The sequence below is a fragment of the Drosophila navojoa genome, chromosome 4, assembly GCF_054131105.1.
Source record: "Drosophila navojoa isolate 15081-1374.11 chromosome 4, UAZ_NAV_1.0, whole genome shotgun sequence".
Classification (NCBI taxonomy): domain Eukaryota; kingdom Metazoa; phylum Arthropoda; class Insecta; order Diptera; family Drosophilidae; genus Drosophila; species Drosophila navojoa.
Genome location: NC_142892.1, coordinates 18,786,965 through 18,807,658, shown reverse-complemented (window position 1 = coordinate 18,807,658; position 20,694 = coordinate 18,786,965). Strand labels below are relative to the sequence as shown.

Sequence of the window (20,694 nt, the reverse complement as noted above, 5' to 3'; positions counted from 1 at the left end):
ATTATTTATTGTATTAATTTATATGACTCAATACAATTAAAACACAAAATAGTTGTATTATATTAATATTAAAATTTCTTAATATATAGTAAATAATAAATTAAAATAAACACACATTTCTTACAAATAAATAATAAATAAATAGTTTATATATGATTTTAACAAAACTCTCTCTACTCTATATAATAATAATATTAGAAATTTTGTAAATTGAGGAGCTCAACTTGTTAATCTTAGTAAATTTTGATTATAATTGTCCCTTCGCACTAAATTTAGAGTGACCACGCGAAGCACTTATAGTCTGACCATATTGCCGAATTCGAAGTTTGCAAAACAATATTCTCTAGAGCAAAGGCAAAATTGAAACTCGAACAAAGGGGCAAAATTAACAAAGTTGCCAGTTGGCCAAGAGCTCTTGACCAACAAGCAACAGCAACAGCTACAGCAACAATTGCAGCAACTTCAGCTAACAGTGGCAGCAACAACAACGGCAACAATATGCGCCGTGGCATGCGGCAAAAGTTACGCGCACTTTGACGCGTAAAACCGGTAGCTAAAATGGCTGCCAACGACTGCGACGACTGGCGACAACAAAAAGCGTGAAGCGTGCGTGAGTTGCCAGCAGCAGCAGCAACAACAGCAGCAGCAGCAACAACAGCAGCAGATACGCAGTTGGAGATACAGCAATGTTGTAGCTACACTTGGCTACATGCGGTACACACGGCTAGATGTTGCGATTGGCGTGGCTTCTGTTCAGCTTCAGCTTTCAAACAAACTTGATTTTGTAGTTGTTGTTGTCATTAGTGCTGCTGCTGCTGCTGTTGTCGTTCACATTGTTGCCATATCTTTGATTACGTTTACAATTTGCCTCTTGTCTAACACTCTGCATAAGGGTATTCATGATAAAGCTATACGCATATCGATATCGCATATTCGATACGCTATTATGTGGTTAGAGCATCTGCAGTGCGACTATAGTCAATATTGCTGAGTACTTTTGTATGGCTTTTTTTAGGTCCACCTTTGTGCGGCTTCTGTATCTACATGAATTTTTTCATAGCTTTTTTTCCTCTTGCAGATTATTTGTTTGATTACAATTTCATATGTTTGTTTTAGACAAAGGCATTGAGTGAAGTCTGCGGCTATGTGTGGCAGAAAGTGTTTCATTCCAGATTTGGGAAACTGTTGCCAATTTGTTTTTGCAAATACAGATACTCCATTATTTGTTGAAAATGAAATCAAATAGAATTGTGTTTTATATTTATTGAATACATAAATATTAATTTAAGCAGTAAATGGAATGACAGCTGCAGAAGTATGAGTAGACTTATCGAATTTATAGCAGGATATTTTAGTATGTATGAAATAGTAGAAGTACAAATATGGTAAAAGAGTCAAATTGGCTGTGAAATAGAATGAATGATAATAAGTGGAATATAATACTGATAGCTTAAGCTGGTTTTGCGATAGTAGTAGGTAGTAGTAAAGTTATAATAAATAGTGGTAAAAGTACCTAATATTAGAAGTAGGCATCTGAGTAGTAGTAAGAGTAAAACAAGGAGTGTTAGGTGTTGCAAGAAGAGTAATAGCAATAGTAGTAGTAATGGTAAAAAGTAGTAGGAAGTGTAATGAGAACAGAAATGGAAAAAGGGAAAATATATGAGTAGTAAGAAGAATTGTACAAAAAAGTAGTAGAAAAAGTAGTAGAAAAGGTAGTAGAAAAAGTAGTATACATAGTAACAGATAGTAGAAAGAGTAATGCGAAATGAAATAGTAATAAGAGGAGTACCACTATGATTATTAAGTTGCATTAATAGTACCACTACCATTACTAGTAGTAATAGTAGTTGATTTTAGTAGCAGTTAGAGTATTATTAGTAGAACAAACAGTAACCCATTTCCATTTGCATACTTTTTTCTATAAGACCCTTAGAATAGAGTATCTTCTATTTACTTTAATTACTATTCTGCCCCAGGCTATATTTTTAATAAGTTTCCATAATTGTTTACTCAAGTTATTTGTGGCTGCTGCCATGGAGCTTCAGCCTTGATTGAACATCCCAAATTTTGGCATGCACAATAATTATATAGAACAAAAAGAGATTTTCGAATAGCGGTTGCTATCATTAGGAGGGTCTCAAGCTGTCGGCACTGGGTGTCCACTAATTAGTGGCAATTAAATTCATTAATTCAAATTAATATAATTTGAGAGAGCGCGAAATAAAAGAATGTAAAGAACTCAGACCTAGGCAAATGACAGAAAGGTTTTTCGCGCTACACTTCTTCTTCTTATTATTATTATTTTTGGCCCCAAGGCCAAGAGACCCAACCGTAAGCTGCGACCCGGACAGACCAGGCCAATGACCAGAAGGAAACAATGCCGCAAAGTGTGAAAAGCAATGTTAATGATGCTACATCTAAGAGCCCCGAACAGAACAGACAGAGACTAATGAATGTGCTGCAGGTCGCTAAAAACAAGCTGTAAGTGTCCGATACAGAAAAATTACTCAACTTTAAGATGAAATTAAATGATTGGACGCTAGAGGTCTCTAAGTAGCATGGAACCGAGTGTAGTAGGAGGAAAGGTAACATGATGAATAGTAGTAGAAATAAAACAAGTAAGAAGACTCTAGTCGAGACTGCTCGACTAGGAGATACCCTGAGCCCTCCAAGCTGATATTCTTATGATTCTGCACTTCTTTTATGCACGCACACATACATACACATGCATCCACCCTCACGCGCCCGCGCTCTGCTAACTGCGCAGTAAGCAGCGACTGCGCTTGGGCTGCGCTGCAGTGTGGGCAATAGTATGAGAATTTATTTGATAAATAACTTTTTTGTAAACATGCAATCTTAATGAAATTTTCAGAGCGTAATCATATGGTCAAAATGTGTGTACATTCTAAAGCACAAGTCTCTAGTACTTGAAATACGTTTTTTGCAAATTGGGGGCGGAGGGGGCGTGGTATCCAAAATCTGTTGATTACAAAATGTTTGTATTCATCATATATATATACACAGTAAATCTGAGTCTCTATGTCTAATAGTATTCCAATGAGGCTCAAAAAACAAAATCAATTTTTCGATTATTCTCGATAAAAAAGTTATCGGATGAGTTATCGAAAAAATAAAGCAAACTCGTACTGCGTATGGTATACACGAGTATGCACAAAAAATTTCAGCTCTCTAGCTCTTATATCTTCTGAGATCTCGGCGTTCATACGGACGGACGGACGGACGGACAGACGGACAGGGCTATATCGACTCAGCTCATCGTGCTGATCAAGAATATATATACTTTGTGGGGTCTGCGATGATTCCTTCTGCCTGTTACATACTTTTACACAAAAACATTATACCCTGATTTCCCATTTTCTATGGGTTCAGGGTATAAAAATTAGTAGGAGAAGTTGATGTTCAAGCCTAAGTGGTAGAGATTAGAATAGGGGCAGGTACAATATAAATAGTAGCAGTGCTGGTATTAGAAATAGGAGTACAATATTCATTGTACTCTATTATTATTATTTTTTTTTTTCACTCTACTAAATCCTCAAAAGAAACGTATAATAAATTTACATAAAAAATCTGTAAAAATGTTTAAATATATCTAATATCAGTAAATATATTTAGACTTTTATATTTTTGGTGATTGAATTTAATGAAACAACTGAATTTGGTTTGGGAAACTCTCACATACTTTCAGTCAGTCTGTCCGCTAGAGCTCTAATAGAATCGAACATTAAAGACACATAAATGTATTTCGGGAACATTTTCGCTTCTCGCTCAAATTATTACCACATTTTGGTATTTGTCTACCATACGAGAGGCGGTTGCTGTAGCGGCGACTGTGGCAGAGGCGGAGGCGGCTTATCGGCTTGCTGCTTGGTGGCGCCTCATGCTGTGCTCTTTATTTCTAATATCCTGCCGCCGTTGGCGACAATAAACACGCCCACATTGAATGCCTTTCTGAGCATCTCACATAAAGCCCATAAAGCGCAGCGGTTGTTGCTGTCATTAAAATCTCTTCTTCTTCGTGTTTGGTTTCTTCTTTTTTTTCCTCTGTATGGCAGGTTTATGCGCGTATCGAGTAGAGGCCTATCCTTCGATGTGGGCAATTCAAGCGCTTCCTGTGGCGCTGCCAGCACCTTTAACCCCTGATTGCCCCAGACGAAGCACTTATAAGACATTGAAAGGGCTTTTGCCCTGAAAACTTCTCCCCTTTGTCTAATTTGATAAAACGCGAGAGACGAAGCCAACGAATCTTTTGGCATGTTTCCTCTCACATTTTCTTTTCTTTGCCTTTCGGGCGCATTTTTCCTTTTGTATAAAGGCAGGCGTGGCAAGTTGTACTATGTAAAGTGCTGAAATCGCTGGCGGCCAAGGGATTTCACTCGATTTCAATTGGTCGAGCCTCAAAGAAAATTCGAACTCTTCTTAATTATGAGAACTAAAACACTTTTTCTGCAGCTGCAGCTGCAGCCATGTCGTACGCATTCGCTGTGTGGCTTTCATTATTAGCTTAGGTGAGAAGTCCCACTCGGCAGCTTGCCAGAGCTTTTGTTTAAGCCCACTTCGTCCCGAAAAGAAAAAACAAAAAATGAAATTTATTGGCACAACTTCCGAAAACGAGCAAAGTTTTTGCGCCGGGCCAACACCTTTCGCATGTTACGAGCATGAAAAAGTGCTCAAAGTTTTTCGCCTGGCATTTTTGCATGACGCGTTGAATAGTTTTGCTGCTGCACAAAAGGTAATGGGTTAATTAAGGTTTTTGCCACACCCAACTGATCGCTGACTGCATTGTGTGTGGGTTAATTATGTAGCATGAAATGTATGAAAAGTGCAACTAAATTGATTACAAATTGCAAAAGTTATGGACGGGCGAATGGCCAATGACGTTGATGTTTGAGCGGAAAGTGAGGTTAAGTTGCAGCATAATTGAGGTTAAGGTGAGCAAACGCTCGACAGTGTGTGCATGAAAGGAAAATTTTTAATTGAAATGGCACAAGTGAGTGGGATAGATGTAAGGCAGAAGTTCTTGAGTGAAAGCAAATTGAGAGAAAGAAGAAACAAGCTAAAAAGACACAGATTCGGTATTTTTGCGTATTTTTTATTGACTGAAATTATAGGTGTAAAGCTGTAGAATCTACTTTTTAAATACAAAAGGGAAATAAATAAAATACAATTATGTTTTTTTTTTATATATTTCTATCAAGTCTTATGCTTAAATATTTTTTTCTGACATGCAAATTGACTTGAAATTATTTTAAGTTGTACAAAACTTTCTAAATTTTTCTTTTGCCTTGGTCATTGAATGGCCGGCGACAAATTATGTACAACATCCGACAATTGTGGATTGTGCGATAGCATCGTATCATGCTCATACTTATAAACGCATCAAGAAATCAGGGAGAGAAGCGAAGCAAAATCATTGCTTATTGTTAATTTATTTCCTTTTTGGCTTTAGAATTTTATTTTATTGACTTTTGCTTTGGCACGCCGTCGAACTGTGTGCGGACTGTGCGGACTCTACGGATGTGGCGTTTCCGTTTGCCGCATGTGCCGCACACACGACCCAACGAACTGACGACGGACAGCCACCCACAACAGAGCCGCAGAGTGGGGGCATTGACCATAAAACGGGGCAAGAGTAAGATATATATACTTGTATGTATATGTATATACATATACAGTACAGTAAACACTGCTCAAAAGGGAAATGGGATCGAGCCTCGATACATTTAGGAAAAGTTTTAAGCGCCTTGGCCGTTGGCTTGTAATGAACTTTTATTTGCATTGTGCAGGGTCAGAGTGAGAGAAAGAGAGAGAGAGAGAGAGAGCAGGGCTGCATAACTGCCGAGACAAGTGTGCCATCACATTCTTGTGCTCAACTCAATACATAAGTCGATACACTTGCCGCCCATTTCAATTCATTCATTTAGGCCATAAAGCGAACGCCCCTCATGTGCGACCAAGATGTCCTCGACTTGGGCAGGAGTGCTGGCTCTGGCAGGAGGAGGGCCATGGAACGGGACCACCCCCAAATCGATTTATGGGCATTTCCGGGTTGAAATCACTTAAAAGAACAGAAACGGGGTAGGCCGCTTGTTAGCTACAAAACACTCGGAGCAATGCCTTTTGTGCCCTCCGGCTCCTGCTCCTGCTCGTACTCGGCTTTAGGGATCGCATTCATATGCACGCATGCCTCGGTCTCTTTGTGTTTGAGTGTGCGAAACAAAAAATTTGCGCAAATTTGTTAGCTTTATAAAATAAATATGGCTCGCTTGAATTTCGCTTGACTTTCGGGGGGTTTGTTTTGCGACGCTTTTGACTCGCACAATCTACTTAGGACACAATGATTGCTGATGCCCCTTCAAAAGATTCGCCATCTGCGGTTTGTATCTCTGTTTTATTTGGTGAGTCATCTATAGTTTGTCATAGACGAAATATAAGAAGAGGAGAGTCTCTTTCTCTATTTTATGCGCTCTGATTGAGTTATTGTTAACGGACTAATGGAAATCGTAATGCCGGGACTGAGTTGAATAGATAATTGAATAGGACTCTCACCCTCTTAATTTCAGCTAAAGCCCCTTTTGCTTTTGATGATTTTATCTAAATTGAAAATGTGGGCGGAGCACTTAATTAAGCAAATTAGTAACGCGAAAGACAGAAGAAATTCCAATTTCATTTGCGAATGCAAAACCAAAGAGGTTGCTGTTGAAAATTCAGGAATTCAGGAATTCACCCAGACTAAAATTTAATGGCGAATATTTTGCAGTTTCGTCTCTTTGATAGTGCTTAGGTATATAATTTGGTTTTGCGAATGGCATACACATATTTGTCCGCATCATAATTATTTATAGCGTTTTATGACTCGCCCAGTTTCCACACACAAAGTCCCAAAGTTTGTATTGCCCGTGTCGCACTTAGCATTAATGCAGTCTAGGCAGTGCCTTTCGTCTACTCTGAACCCATTTGGCACATTGTATTTAACTCAAGTGCCACACAAATATGCATAGACCGAGCAGGAGGCAGGAGCCGAGAGCAAGATGCTGCCGGCAGGAGGAGAAACAGCTGCAGTCCCACTTTGTCAAGGAACCAAATGTTTGGCTTTATAATTTTGATGACTGTCATGTTTACACTTTCAATAAAAATGCCGTCGTCTTGTGGGAGGGGCAGGGGGCTGGGCACTGCCCCCAGCTGTGTCCGGAACTCTGGCCACAATTATGGCCTTTAACCCTTTTGTCAACAACTTGAGTTTATTTGGACTTTATATGCACATGGTCCGGGCGGACTCTTGTCGCCGTCGGGGTATTGCTGTCTGGTTGTCTGGTTTTTTAGCTGATGCTGGCCAAAAAATGCCTTTAAGCATTGTCATAAGCGAGTTTTCGCAGCTCCAACACCAAACCTCCCCCTCCCTCGCTTTCTCCATGGCAGCATAATAATTTTACATGGTTTTTGGTCGACAAATTTCTGCATAGTCAGGCAAGGATGCTGCGGCAAAAGAGCTTTGAACATTTTGTATGGCTTGTTACAGCAGACGAGGGTCCTGCCACTCTTTCGGTCCGTCCGTCTGCCTGTCTGCCCTGAATTGCATATAAAATTTGCACTGATTCTTGTGCATGAGTCATGTGGCTCCGCCTAGCCAAGCAAAAGCTTTCCAATTAACTCCACAGAATATATATATACATATACTATATTGTATATATATAAATATCGTATATAGAAAAGTATATAAATAAACGGGTTTTTTTTTTCGTATTTGCATTTTTCTGTTGACATTTCATTATGCGTTGACAAATTACTCACCCCCAGTGTTAGTTAGGGGTTGCAATGCTGCTTTTATTTTTGCCAACTCACGTAATAAAAATAATAATAATAATAATATTTGGATTTGATTTGGCTTCGCAATCGGACGTAAGCCCTCCCCACAAAAGACCCGGACGCGTGTTTATAATTTACGATAATTGCGCTGACTTTTGACATTTTCAATTAATTTGAGTTGAGTGGAGTCTAGGGCCCGTATGATTTCAATCCAGGACAACAACAACAACAACAGCTTTTTCAACAGTTGTCGATATATTAATTAATTAGCCATATTTACGCAGAGGGTTTGGGGCTGAATTGTATGAATTGTATTTGATTTTGTTTGCCCTGCTCAAAGCATAGGGCCGATTGAGCTGCTCTGGTTTTTGCTCGTCTGCGAAAATTTATGGGATTTGAGGCATTTATTCCATATAATTGGCAAGATTGAATTGAGCATATTAAGGCTGCGGAAGTCAAGCAGCAGGTGGCCCTTAGAGGCTCTTAAGTAGATTGACGAAAGAAGGAGTTAGATGAATTATTAATTATTAGTAAATTCATATATTGAAATTAATTGATTCATATTTACATAAATAATATTAAAATATTTGTATATTAATAATCAAGAGCGCTCTGGGTAAGATATATTTAATTATATTGTATTTTATATTATCATAAATTTAATGTTCCACATTTATATATATATTTATTTAATTAATATTATTATAAATATTTTATTTAATTTTCTAATTCTTTAAAATGTTTATTATTATTTATTATTTATTATTTATTATTTATTATTTATTAATTATTATTTATTATTTATTATTTATTATTTATTATTTATTATTTATTATTTATTATTTATTATTTATTATTTATTATTTATTATTTATTATTTATTATTTATTATTTATTATTTATTATTTATTATTTATTATTTATTATTTATTATTTGTTATTTTTTATTTTTTACTATTTATTTATTATTTATTATTTACATATTTATTATTTACTATTTAATATTTTCATAGTTCTTTCATTTCTTTTCAAATATTCCACCTTGTCTCATACATATATTTCTGCTTTCTACTACTCACTGTCTTTAAGTCGAACTTTAACTCTTCTGAAAACTCAATTTCCAATTGAATTTTCTTCGCTTTGCCAGCTAATAAGCCACCTTGGCTTTGGGTAAAGAAGAAAGTTTGTCGAGTACTTGCCATAAAATCAAATTTATGCATTACCTGCATTGCGCGACATCTATTTCCCATTTCCCCCGGGTGTCTCAGATATTATCGCTCCCGTTGGGTTCGACTCACACTTTAAATAGGCATTAAATTGATACAGCAAAAAGTTTGCCACTCTGTTTTTTTTTTTGCAGCTTTTGCTCGCACTTGTCCTTGGCACACGTTGCAGCCCTCCCAATGGAGTTGCCAGCCCGTCGCGCAGTCTAATCGCTTTATAACTTCTAACGCAGTTTATCTGCGCCGTTGCTCTCGCACGCCCGCCCGCCCGCTCTCCGGCCGCCACGAAGGGTTCAGCCAGGAAAAGTTATTGTTAAGTCTATGAGAACGTCGCTCGCACGCACTAAGCACTTGATATGACAACGTCCTCACTTTATCACGCCTCCTCCGCCCCAACTGCTCCAGCCCACCAGCCCTCCTGCCAGCTGCTAAATCTCCATACAAAGTGTTCACTCTTTCCTCCTGCCTGCCTGCATCTGCCTGGTCTGTGAATCGTGTGCTTTGTATTCCTCTTATTTCGCACTTTTTGCGTTGGCCTTTCGGTATTTACAGCATTTCCAGTCCGGCTGGCATTCCCTTTGTCCAGACCCAGCAATGCAGGCGGAAATTATTGCCGGAGACTTCTTGCATTTAGTTTTTATACTCCATTTTTTCTACTATACCCTGAGCCCATTGAAAATGCATAAATAGAGCATAATGGTTTTTGTAAATGTTTATAAAAATGAGAAAAAATCACTCTTTATGAAGTATTTTATAAATACTGATATTGAGTTGATTGATAGATAAATGTGTATCTAATATATATATAATGATTATTATAACAATTTTAATGACACTGATGAGAGTAAATACAATAATAATAATGATATGTGATGATCATGGCAATGATTGATAAGCTATCAAACCTCATGATAATAATCATAAGGATTATGACAATGCGACAGATAACGAAATAAACTATAAACCTGATAATGATGCTGATATTGTTTCTATGGATGATTATGTAAGAGATAATGATGCAGAACACAATAACGAAAATGATAATAAAGTCGATGAATTCCGCTAACGAAAGTCAGGGTATTTCTGAGTCGTTCACGCTCCCGACTCTCTCCCTCACTTTTTCTTTACTCCTTTAGCAGATGCCAAAAAGTTTTCGACGCCGCCATACAAAAAGTTGCAACACTTTGTGGCATGTTTTCCATTTTTGCTCTCTTTTCGCTGCTTCCGCATTTTCCGTAAGTTTTGTCTGAAGCTTGATTCGTTTTTCTCGCTTCTGCCTTGCGGAAAAAGCGTAAACAGATTTATTTATTTATATATTTATTTGCCGCGATTAGTTGGCTACGTTTTATTTTATTTTTTGTGTGTCTCTCGCAAATGGCTATTCACTGGCGAGAGGGAAGTACCCTAACCGGAGCGAACTTACTCACCTGGAACACAGATTAGCTCAACCCCAAAGACGATGAGAAATGTGTTATTACTTTTACAACTCAATGACTCACATTGATTCACAATAGACGAAATGGCCGGGAGATAAGATAACCAACAATTCATGTACATCACCTGCAAACGTTATCAGATAGGCAGCGAGGTATATATTGACAATTGCCGGTAGGAGTGGGCACAGTACGATTGTTTAGCTCGTGGAATTAAGAGCTTCAGTTAACAGCTAAGGAATTGCAAAGAAATTAAGAGTGAAAACAATGCCGCCACCACACCACGACGATCGTCTCTTTGGCATCCACTTGGGCCTGCACTTGGGACACCATCATCATCACCATGGACACCATGGGCCACCGCCGCCGCACCACCACCATCATCATCACGGACCACCGCCGCCCCCGTTCTACGATCATCATCACCACCATCATCATCATGGCCCACCGCATCATGGCCACTATGACCATCATCATGGCCACTATGATCATCACCATGGCCACGTTGAGTATCATCATCATCACGGACCCCCACATCATCACTGCTAAGCGTTGGAAGGGCGAGCAATGAGCCAAAGATATATCTACAATATATTCACTGTGAACTGCCTGTGAAGTGAATTTACATAGTATTTTATATGCAAGCACGAATTTTATTTATTAAAAAAAATATATATATGTATATGTACATAAAAAATATATTTATATAAAAACATGAAATGTGTAACTATTCTATTATTTGTTGTTGAAAAAAAAAATACAGGAATTTAGTTCTGATATTAAAAAATATAAATATAAATAAAAATATTATAAATACATAAAAAATCAAATAAAATAAAATAAATAAAGAACATAAAGTAATTCTTATGTTGAAAATAAAACGGCAAATAAATAAATAAAAATAATATAAATACCTTTAAATATATTTTTTGAAAAGTGAATATTAAATAACTGATAAGAAAATGATAAGAAAAATACGTCAAAAAAAATATTCAATAAAAAGGCTAGATGGCTAGATTACCTAGCTTTTTAATACTGCTTAAAATACTTAATATTGTATATAATTTCAACTATTGCGAAATTATAAAAGAGCGCAGAAACTTTTGCAAAATGACGCATTGAAGAAAGACACATGATATCTTATCATTCGTTAACGAGTAAAAGCACTAGCAATTAAGGAAGGTGGCTAATATATGTATGTATGTATATACAAATATATATACATATATGTTTCTCTGTGTGCGTGTAATATTAGTTAAATAATTAAGCTCAATAATGAAGAACAATGAGCATAACCCAGGCTAACCCCGCCTGAAAGCATCGCATTAGTCGCAGTGACAATTCAATTAGGGTGGACCACGTGTGAGCCCCCATGAGCTAATCGTGCACTAAGCGCATAAATATAAATGAAATTACATATCAATGAGCCATACAAATACTGGCCAATTACAAGCCATTAGAACTGTTTGTCACAAATTGCTAATTAGCTGCAAGCAACAAATGTGTAATTAACTAGTTTTTATGCGAAAAAAAAAATACAAATACAAATAGTAAAGCAGGGCAACTGTCATAAAATGCAAAGTGTTGGCCATAGAGGCGTGGGACGTTGATTCGACACCTGGAAATATTGGTAATTAAAATTGGCCAGCTCGAGTGTCTAGTCGCTCGTTCGCTCGCTCGCTCGCTCGCCTCTGACGTTGTCTAATAATGTTGTAAAACATGTTGCTGTTAAATAAAAATGAAATATTCATACGCCCCGGAGGCAGCAGCAGGCGTTCAACTTTATTGACAGACGAAAACCGAAATAAGTGGAGAAAAACAAAAATATATTGTAGTATGGTTTATATGGAAACTCTCGATGACAGGCCGCGCTAATGGAATCGGTAGCATTTCTCAATCTGTCTGACTGTCAATTAAATATGAAAATTATTTTTGACCAACCCACCAGACTAGGCTGGGCTTGCAATTTTTCTTTGACAATATCATGCGACAGGCTTCAAATTGAAGGCTCTTAAAATGGATCTAGTCACACACACACACACTCTATCTGTGTCTCTCTTTATAGACAATTAACGTCTCAATTCATAATTGTCATCGTATTTTGGTCGCTCTTAATTTAAAAAAAAAAAAAACTTCAATTATTTGATATGCCCACTAATGGAGTTTGAATCCCCCTGTCGCTGTCCAAAAAGCAAACGAGCTTTTGCTATATATCTTAATTGTTATTTGTATTTAATTATACGGCAAGTCAACAGTAAAAAATACTTTGCCTGTTTGTTTATAAATAGAAATCCATAAATGAACAGGCAATAAGTTTTGTTTTTTTGTTGATTAAGTAGGAAATTGTTGATGTATTGATGTATTGATTGCGTAAAGCTTTCAAGTCTGACTCTTTTATCGTAAGCCATGGTAAACAAGTTGACCATATCTTATGTGTTTTAAGCTTGTTGTGGCACAAGTTGGCAGCGCCATAAAAATGAGAAAGAGATAAGACTGCTTTAAGTTATCATGATTTACAATCAATAATGATTTGAGTTACGTTTTTTTCAAGGAAGATAAATAAACATAAAATAGCTAATAAATAAATAAACATAAATATAAAATTTTAAAGCTATAGATTAATAAAGTGAGGAGTGAAGTGAGGAGTATTATGGATCTGCAAAACTATCGATAGAGAGTATTTAAGGGCGCACTGTTCGATTTAACAGCTCTTTGGGGAAAACTTTTAAAATTAAATAAGTAATGTAGAACAAAATAGAAACTTAATTTCCTAAAAATGAAGATTATATAAATAGAAATTCAAAAAATCGATAAATTTCTACTATAATACAGAATCCAATTCAATTTGGAGTCAACTAATTTCATTTTCTTAACGTTGCTCCTTCCCTTGCTAGCCAGCCTTTGTTTCCGTATCACGAATCTGTAATAAATTTAAGCAAGAAGACAAATACCATCAGAAAATCTACACAACAGTACCAGAGCATCCATTAAATAAGACGATAAAACCCCAGCAAATAAAATCCATCGACCTATCGTAATACTAACGGTGGCGCCATCGATGGTTTTAACAACTGTTTGAAAGTCATTTGATTGCTATGCTTAGCTAGTTTTATGTCTCTTCTAAAATACAATTATCATCTATCTATTTATTCCAATTTCGGTATCTAATAAAAAGGTTTTTCTTTTCTTTTCAGGTATGTTTTATGTTGCTATTATAATAAATACTCACGACTGAAAGAATTCTTCTATGACAACACAAGGTTTAAGTACTTCGGAAATACATAATTACTACACATATTTCCATAATTTAATAATCATATCTATCACCCAACAGTCAGTATGGGATAATAATCTAATAATCATATCTCTTGGCTAGTGATTTGAACATAAGCTAAACAATTTCTGCACATTCCAATAATCATATATCTCGGCTTGTAATCCGCACTTAAGTTTCACATAATACTTTAATCTAATAACCATATCTCTAACTATGCACATACACGAAATGTTGTCTGTAGTCAATGCCATCATTAGCCTAATAATGCCGCCGCATTGCAATCAAATTCGAGACCAATTTCAAGAATTCAGAACTCACATTATGACATTTAACCAGCTGGGGGAGTGCACATAAAACAATTTAATAAACCCATGAAAAATCTAAAAATGCGATAAGTGTGCCCACAACAAAAACTCAAACTCAAACTCTGGCCTCACTCACACTCACACACACTCACCCACACACACATGCACACATATGTGGTAATAAAAATTCCTTAAATAAACATACGAGGCGAGTGAGATAGTGAAAGGGGCATAGGGGGAGAGAGAGCGCAGTGTAATGGGACAAAGCCATATCAAGTACGCGTGCTCGCAACTATCTGGCCAATGTAATCAGCCAAGAAGCTGAGACCCCAACAAAGATTTCAGACTAGCAGTGAGAGAGGGAGACAGAGAGAGCGATAGGGAGGGAGGGAGGCAGAGAGACCCAATAGCAAGCGCTGCCGCGTAATGTCGCTTGTTAGTACTAATGATGGGTAACTTCTCGACATGCTCGCTTCTTGTGCCCCAATACGCTAGCAGATGCTTAGTTTTAATAAATAAACATATGCTCGCATATGCACGATATCCAGATACTCTATAAGTTCAGCTTATAGACTGTGCTGTGGCTTAGCTTGAAATGAGAAATGGAAAAAGGGAAGAAAAGTTATGTTAGGAAATATATTAAATTCCGACTTAGTCTGAGAGTTTAATAACTTTAATGATACCAGACAAATATCAAAATGAATGACATTCAAGATGAAGTATACATATATTGAACATATTTCTTATATATTATATATGTATATATTGTTTATTTTCTTGAACTATCTATGCATCTAATTATTTTCGTTTTTTATCATTTTCTATATATCTAAACCTTTTTCGATATATATCGAAATCATATAACAAGACATTAATCGTTTTTTCGAACCATCTAGGCAATTGTTAACTTCAGTTCTTATCTCAGCAATAATTTTCTGATCTCTTTTTATCTATCGCATATGATTCTTATTCATTTATCTCCCGATCACATACCGATTTAAGACTCTCGCCATGATCTAGACTCTTTACAATACCAACTATACCTCATTTTAAAACCAAAATTTCATAAGTAGCTCTTAAATATATGCTCGAAAGTTAGTTGAGTCCATTAAACTAAGCTCTTAAGTTGACTTAAGTCATTGCAGCTCATTTGTGTGCGCAAATAAAATCTTCGCAAGCTGGCTCTGCAAGCTTCATTACATAGTGATTAGGCCCAATTGGAGTGCAGTGCATGCAAACGCAAAATAAATTTGTACAGCTGCGATAGAAGCGGCGCGATATGCCGCCAAAATGTGCCCAGGCACAACGATAGCGATGAGGCGATGAGGATGGCGATGCGGATAGGGATGGAGATGGCGTTGTCCATTCCGCATGTATGTCATAAATTGCCTGGGCCAACAGCAACAGCAACAACAACAACAACAAGTTTTGGTAACTATGATGGGGCTAGCATTGGAGCAGTCTAACTGGGGGCACGTTCAGGTCTCAGGCCAGCAGCCAGGCCGTGTCCACATCCACATCCACATCCACGTTCCGGTCCCGGTCCACGTCCAGGTCCAGGCAGTTGCGTCTAAGCACTAAAAATTAATAGCCAGCATAATAAGCGGCATTTTATGACAAGCGTGCACCTTAACGCAGCAGTTAGCCACGCCTCACAGCCAGCTAGCTGCTGGGCCACCGCGTCTCTCTCTCTCTCTCGTGCCACCCACCAATGATTTCTCATGGCATCGCACGGCAACAGTCGTTGGGTTCAGGTGAGGGATCAGCTTTTTTTTTTCTGCCAGTGCTCACTTGAAAATTACGCAAATTGAAAGTTACATCGTTTGGGCTGGTGACGCGGATGACCGAAATGGGCATTAGGCAGCAGGAGGTGACCAGTGGTGTCCACTGTTCGTAGTACATACCCCCAGTCTAGTCACCCATACAAAGTTATGAGCTTCATATTGGCGCTACAAGATTCCGCTTTATGATAATTACACGCCGTCCCCAGCGTCATTTTATTTATATGTATATGTATATGTGTATGTGAGAGCCAGGCAGACAGCAGACAGCGGCAGAAGCTATGGAAAATTGAAAAACTTTTGCACTGTGTGTGCGCGCATGGAAAATATATGGCCGATTATGTAAGAGCTTATGCCAGTATATCGTTATTGAGGCGGTTTGTCCGGCTTATGTATATAAAAATAAAAACGAGCTAATGACTCTTGGAGTTTAATTGAAATGACATTTGCCGTGCAGCCAGATGGGCAACAAGTGCACATTAATGAAGCTAAATGAAATTATTATAAATGGCATATTTAGCCAACAAAGGTAATCGAATGGCGTTATATGAGAGACTTTACGCCGAACTGAGCTAGGCTGAACTCATTTGAACCGGGAAATATTATGCATGTTTGTAGAAAACCGAGAACAGTTCCTAACTGTAAACATAACCTTAAAAAGTTATTTGTTATTAAACCTGAAGAAAGCTGTGAGAAAAACTCTCGGCTTTTAGCTTCAAAGAGTTTCATCGAGCCATAAAACGCATTTGGTTTGAGTACAAGCCATATGATATACCAATAAGAGCTCAGGGCTGTCTCTTGATGCAGCGTGACATAGAGAGAGAGAAAGAGAGAGAGAGAGGGAAAGAGAAAGATCTAAGTTACTTCATATTCATTAAGATTTTACAACTGCCTACGTTGTACTCAGAGAAAAAAGTATGCAAACCATAACCGTAAACAAACTTTTATGATACACTATAACCCCGAACGGGATAGGTAGTTAAAAAGTATTCGATTTGAAGCCCAAAAATAGTGCATTCATAAAACAGATTAAGTGATAACTTCATATGGTAATATCATGTATTATGGCTAGGCAAATGGCCAATAACAAATCGAAGCTCAACTTGTTTTGGTAGCCCGACTCGAGGCGCACAATCGCTTGTTGTTTATGATGGTAATTAGTTGGAAACAATGGAGCCAACAAATGATGCTTGATGCTAAAGAGAAATATAAAAGAGCTGACATAAATCATGCACTCGATATCGAGATGGATCGTTCGATGGATCGATGAATGGCTCAGCCAAATGTGGAGACACTTGTCAGCCCATGTCTGAGCTGAGCATCCATAAAAGAAAAGAAGAAAAGACGAGAAGATTTGATATGCAAATTAGGTACAAAACGATAAAGGAAGAGATATATAAATATGATGGTTCGTTCCATTCGTTGCTTCGATTTGCTCATCGAGCCCTATGCAAATGGAATGCATTTGCAGTGGCCTGCACTTTTATTAGTTGTCAAAATACGACAAAATTTATGGCAGCTTGGCAATATTTTTAACGCCACAAAACAAAATAAAATGAAATAAAACCAAATAATAATAAATGTGAAAAAATTCAAAGAAAATTTCAGACTGCCATAAATCATGCAATGCCGACTCCAACTACAATTCCGACTCCGATTCTGCAACGGACGAAAAGACAAAGCGAAAAACAAGAGCAAGAAACATGAGAAAAAACAGCATAAACGCAAATGCGGCGCATAAAAGTCATACAAATGAAATTAGCCAAACAGCAGACGGTCGAGAGGCAACTGGAATCTGGTTCCAGATCTGTTGACGTTGGACGAAGGGGAGAATAAATTCGCAAATCCAGAGCAGAGCTTGCACAGTTTCTTAATGGAGGGCGACATTAAATTTAATATATTAAAAAGTTTAGGCACTTAACACTAAACCGTTTTGGCTAATTTTATAAATTTAAGTATATGGGCTTCAGCAGAAACTGGATTTAATTTATTTTTTTGTTATTATGCATTTATTAACCAAAAAATCTATATGGCTTTAAGATAAGATTTACCAAGAAAATTAGGGTAATAAACTTTGCATTTAAATTATTTTCGCACCTTATATAGAATCTGTTTCTAAGGAACATAAATAATTGGGATACAGTGCAACACAAAAGTAATTGTACGTGTATCTACATACATCTACATATCGCGAGCTTCAATAAAAACTAATTCAAAAAGTAGCAAATCAATTTACCTCAGATAAATTTATATGGAAATAAAAATAAAATAAAAATTCAAATTAAAACAAATTTATTTTAAATAATATTATGAAAGTAAATATCTTATAAAGATAGACAATGAAAGAAATAATTATATATATATTTAAATTTGATTAAATTAATTCAAATCAAATAATATTAAATATATGCCTATATAAGATATTCTATTTATCTATTTTCAAAATTTAATTGAATTCATTTTACGAAATAAATTTTAAACTTAAAGAAACAAATATTCAATTTGTAAGATATAATGTTAAAATAATTTAAATTATGAAAATCAATCGATTATATTCATGGGACTTAAAATAATTTATATTTATTTTTTTCCAATATTATTAAATTCAAGGAGTTTAGTTTAATTTTTTATTACATATATTTCATTGGCAACATTTCTAGTAGTATATATGTAACTTCCCGCACGCTTATCAATTACTCTTCAAATATTTTATTTATATCTCTCTTAAAACTGCTTAGCTTACAACTTATGGATTTCTTAGAATCACATGCTTTCATGTTCTTCTAACTTACCATTAAGCGACCCGAATGCTTTATTAAGATAACCTTGCCCTTAGCTCGGAAACAAGTTTTTCATTTCTAGAGCTCCACACTTGAGCATTAAGTCATTTCTTCATAAACGTATTTATACTTAAGATATGCCAAAACTTGGCCAACAACTTCACACACAAGAAACTTCAAAAGAGTTTTTGGCCATCCCCAACCCCTAAAACTTTATTCCTGAGGCAGTCCAAGATATATCTATATATACATGCATGTCTGCTTGTGTGAATGCATAATTAAGACTTCTTGGGAGCAGCTGAATTAGTGGAAATGAACTAATGAACAAAAGTTGCACAGGCCAAAACTTCAAAGCTCGCACAGCTCTGCGTGTGTTTGTGTTTGTAGATACATCTGTCATTCATCTTCATTTGCGTAGAGGCGATCGTTTCGAGTGTGTCTATTCCTATGGGTGTCTGCCATTTGGTTTCGGTGCGTTTCCTCATTGCCTCAAGTGGTGGGGCATCAAAGACAAATTCTAAGAAAATCCATCTTGGCGGCAGATGATCAAAAGGGCAGACCCTGGCAAAGAGCAGCAATTTCTGCTCTCATTTGAAATATGGCATACAAAAAGAACTATTTTGCATGGACCAGAATCTCGAAATTTGACTCATCAACGAGAGTACAGTGGAAACTGTGCTGAAGCGAAAAGTTGTGATAAACGGGAATAATCAAGATATCTCTAGATCTAATTAGACTAATTTACATAGAGCTACACACAGCCAACTCGACCCTAAATGCTTAATTATCTTACTATCTGTAGATGTTGTGTGAACATGTTGTTTTCTCTTTATTGTTGTTGTTTTTTTGTAATCATACGATCTACATAACGAACTGTAGTCGCTTTAGCCATTCCCCACTCTATCAATGCCTCACTGTTTCAATTGACTGACTGATGAACTGTTGTGTAGTTGTGGGTAGTTCGTCTGGCTACGCTCTGTTGGCGTTTGCTTTGATCTTTTTAATAGGAAGCGCTGGCGTTGTTCAGTTCAAAATTTATGAGCTCTGAAAAGTGCAAGTGATTTAAGCCAAAAGATTGCCAAGCATTCCGCACACACAAACAAACAAACACACATAGTCGAACAAAGGCTGCCTTTGTGTGAGTGTGCTACACACGTAATCGACAAACATTAACACACAACAAGCCAATTAATTGAAAACAAATTGACCATTAACTAGCCAAAAACAAAAAACAATCGTCAGAGATTTACACCAGAGATCATCAACACCCGAAAAAAATACATACATACATGTATATATAAATTTAAAAACAAAGCGTAAAACGTAAACGTAAACAGCAGCTCGGAGCGCGATCGATGAAACGATCAATGGAACGAGCCTTAACGAAACTCAGAGTTTCAGTCGCCATCGATCGATCGATGGATCGTTTTAAATTAAAACCAAACTGACTGCTAACTAGAGCGCAAACGGGCAGAGCGACAGAGTGAGAAAGAGAGAGAGAGAGAGAGAGGGAGATAGCGTGAGAGGGAGAGATACGAGTAGTACGGTACCAGATAGCTTGATCAACATCAAACAAAGCGAGCCGCTCAATGACTTGATTAATGTGCGCCACATTAATCAGAGAGTTGCGAGGCTGGAGGCTATAGAGGAAGGGAGAGCCGCATAAAATAAACACAACTAACTTTAGCGGCGATCAGTAAATGTTTGAAGTTGCTCAAATCTCTCTCTCTATATAGAGAGAGGTGGAGAGGGAGGGGGAGTCAGGGCAAGAGACTGTGAACACCCACACACACAGCTCGAATTTAGTTTTAGGCGCTGCGCTTGTCAAAATAAATGAGCCAACATAAATCGAGCATTGGCTAGATCGAAATACAAATACATATACATAGATACTCCAGAGCTGGCTCTGATCTGCAGCAGCGGCAACAAAGTGACGACTGATCGAATCAGCTTGGCCGAGCAAGGGGCCAACTGCAATGGCCGCAAATAAATAAGAAACGGAGTTTGCTTAGTTTAAAGATCACGATCTCTCGCGGCCATGAAGCGTTTGCCAAAATCAGCAACAAACAAC

General features: G+C 37.1%; 3 protein-coding genes across 3 annotated transcripts in view; 2 read left to right on the top strand and 1 right to left on the bottom strand.

Annotated features, from left to right (window-relative positions):
• The window catches only part of fz (frizzled class receptor), a 122,652-nt gene that overhangs the window by 62,559 nt on the left and 39,399 nt on the right, over window positions 1-20,694 (top strand). The window lies entirely within an intron of this gene.
• LOC108652330 (uncharacterized) lies at window positions 10,657-11,158 on the top strand. Its single transcript, XM_018102493.3, has one exon. It carries the CDS (start codon window positions 10,748-10,750, stop codon window positions 11,027-11,029), a length of 282 nt encoding a protein of 93 aa, XP_017957982.1. The 5' UTR covers window positions 10,657-10,747; the 3' UTR covers window positions 11,030-11,158.
• bbg (PDZ domain-containing protein big bang) overlaps window positions 18,551-20,694 on the bottom strand; it is a 268,523-nt gene continuing 266,379 nt past the window's right edge. The window contains exon 10 of the transcript XR_016196692.1: window positions 18,551-18,575. The gene's annotated coding sequence lies outside the window, so the exon portion shown is untranslated. The remainder of the gene's footprint in view (window positions 18,576-20,694) is intronic.

Coding starts and splice junctions, on each gene's coding strand:
- LOC108652330 (XM_018102493.3), top strand. CDS start 10,748: ATGCCGCCACCACACCACGACGATCGTCTCTTTGGCATCCACTTGGGC.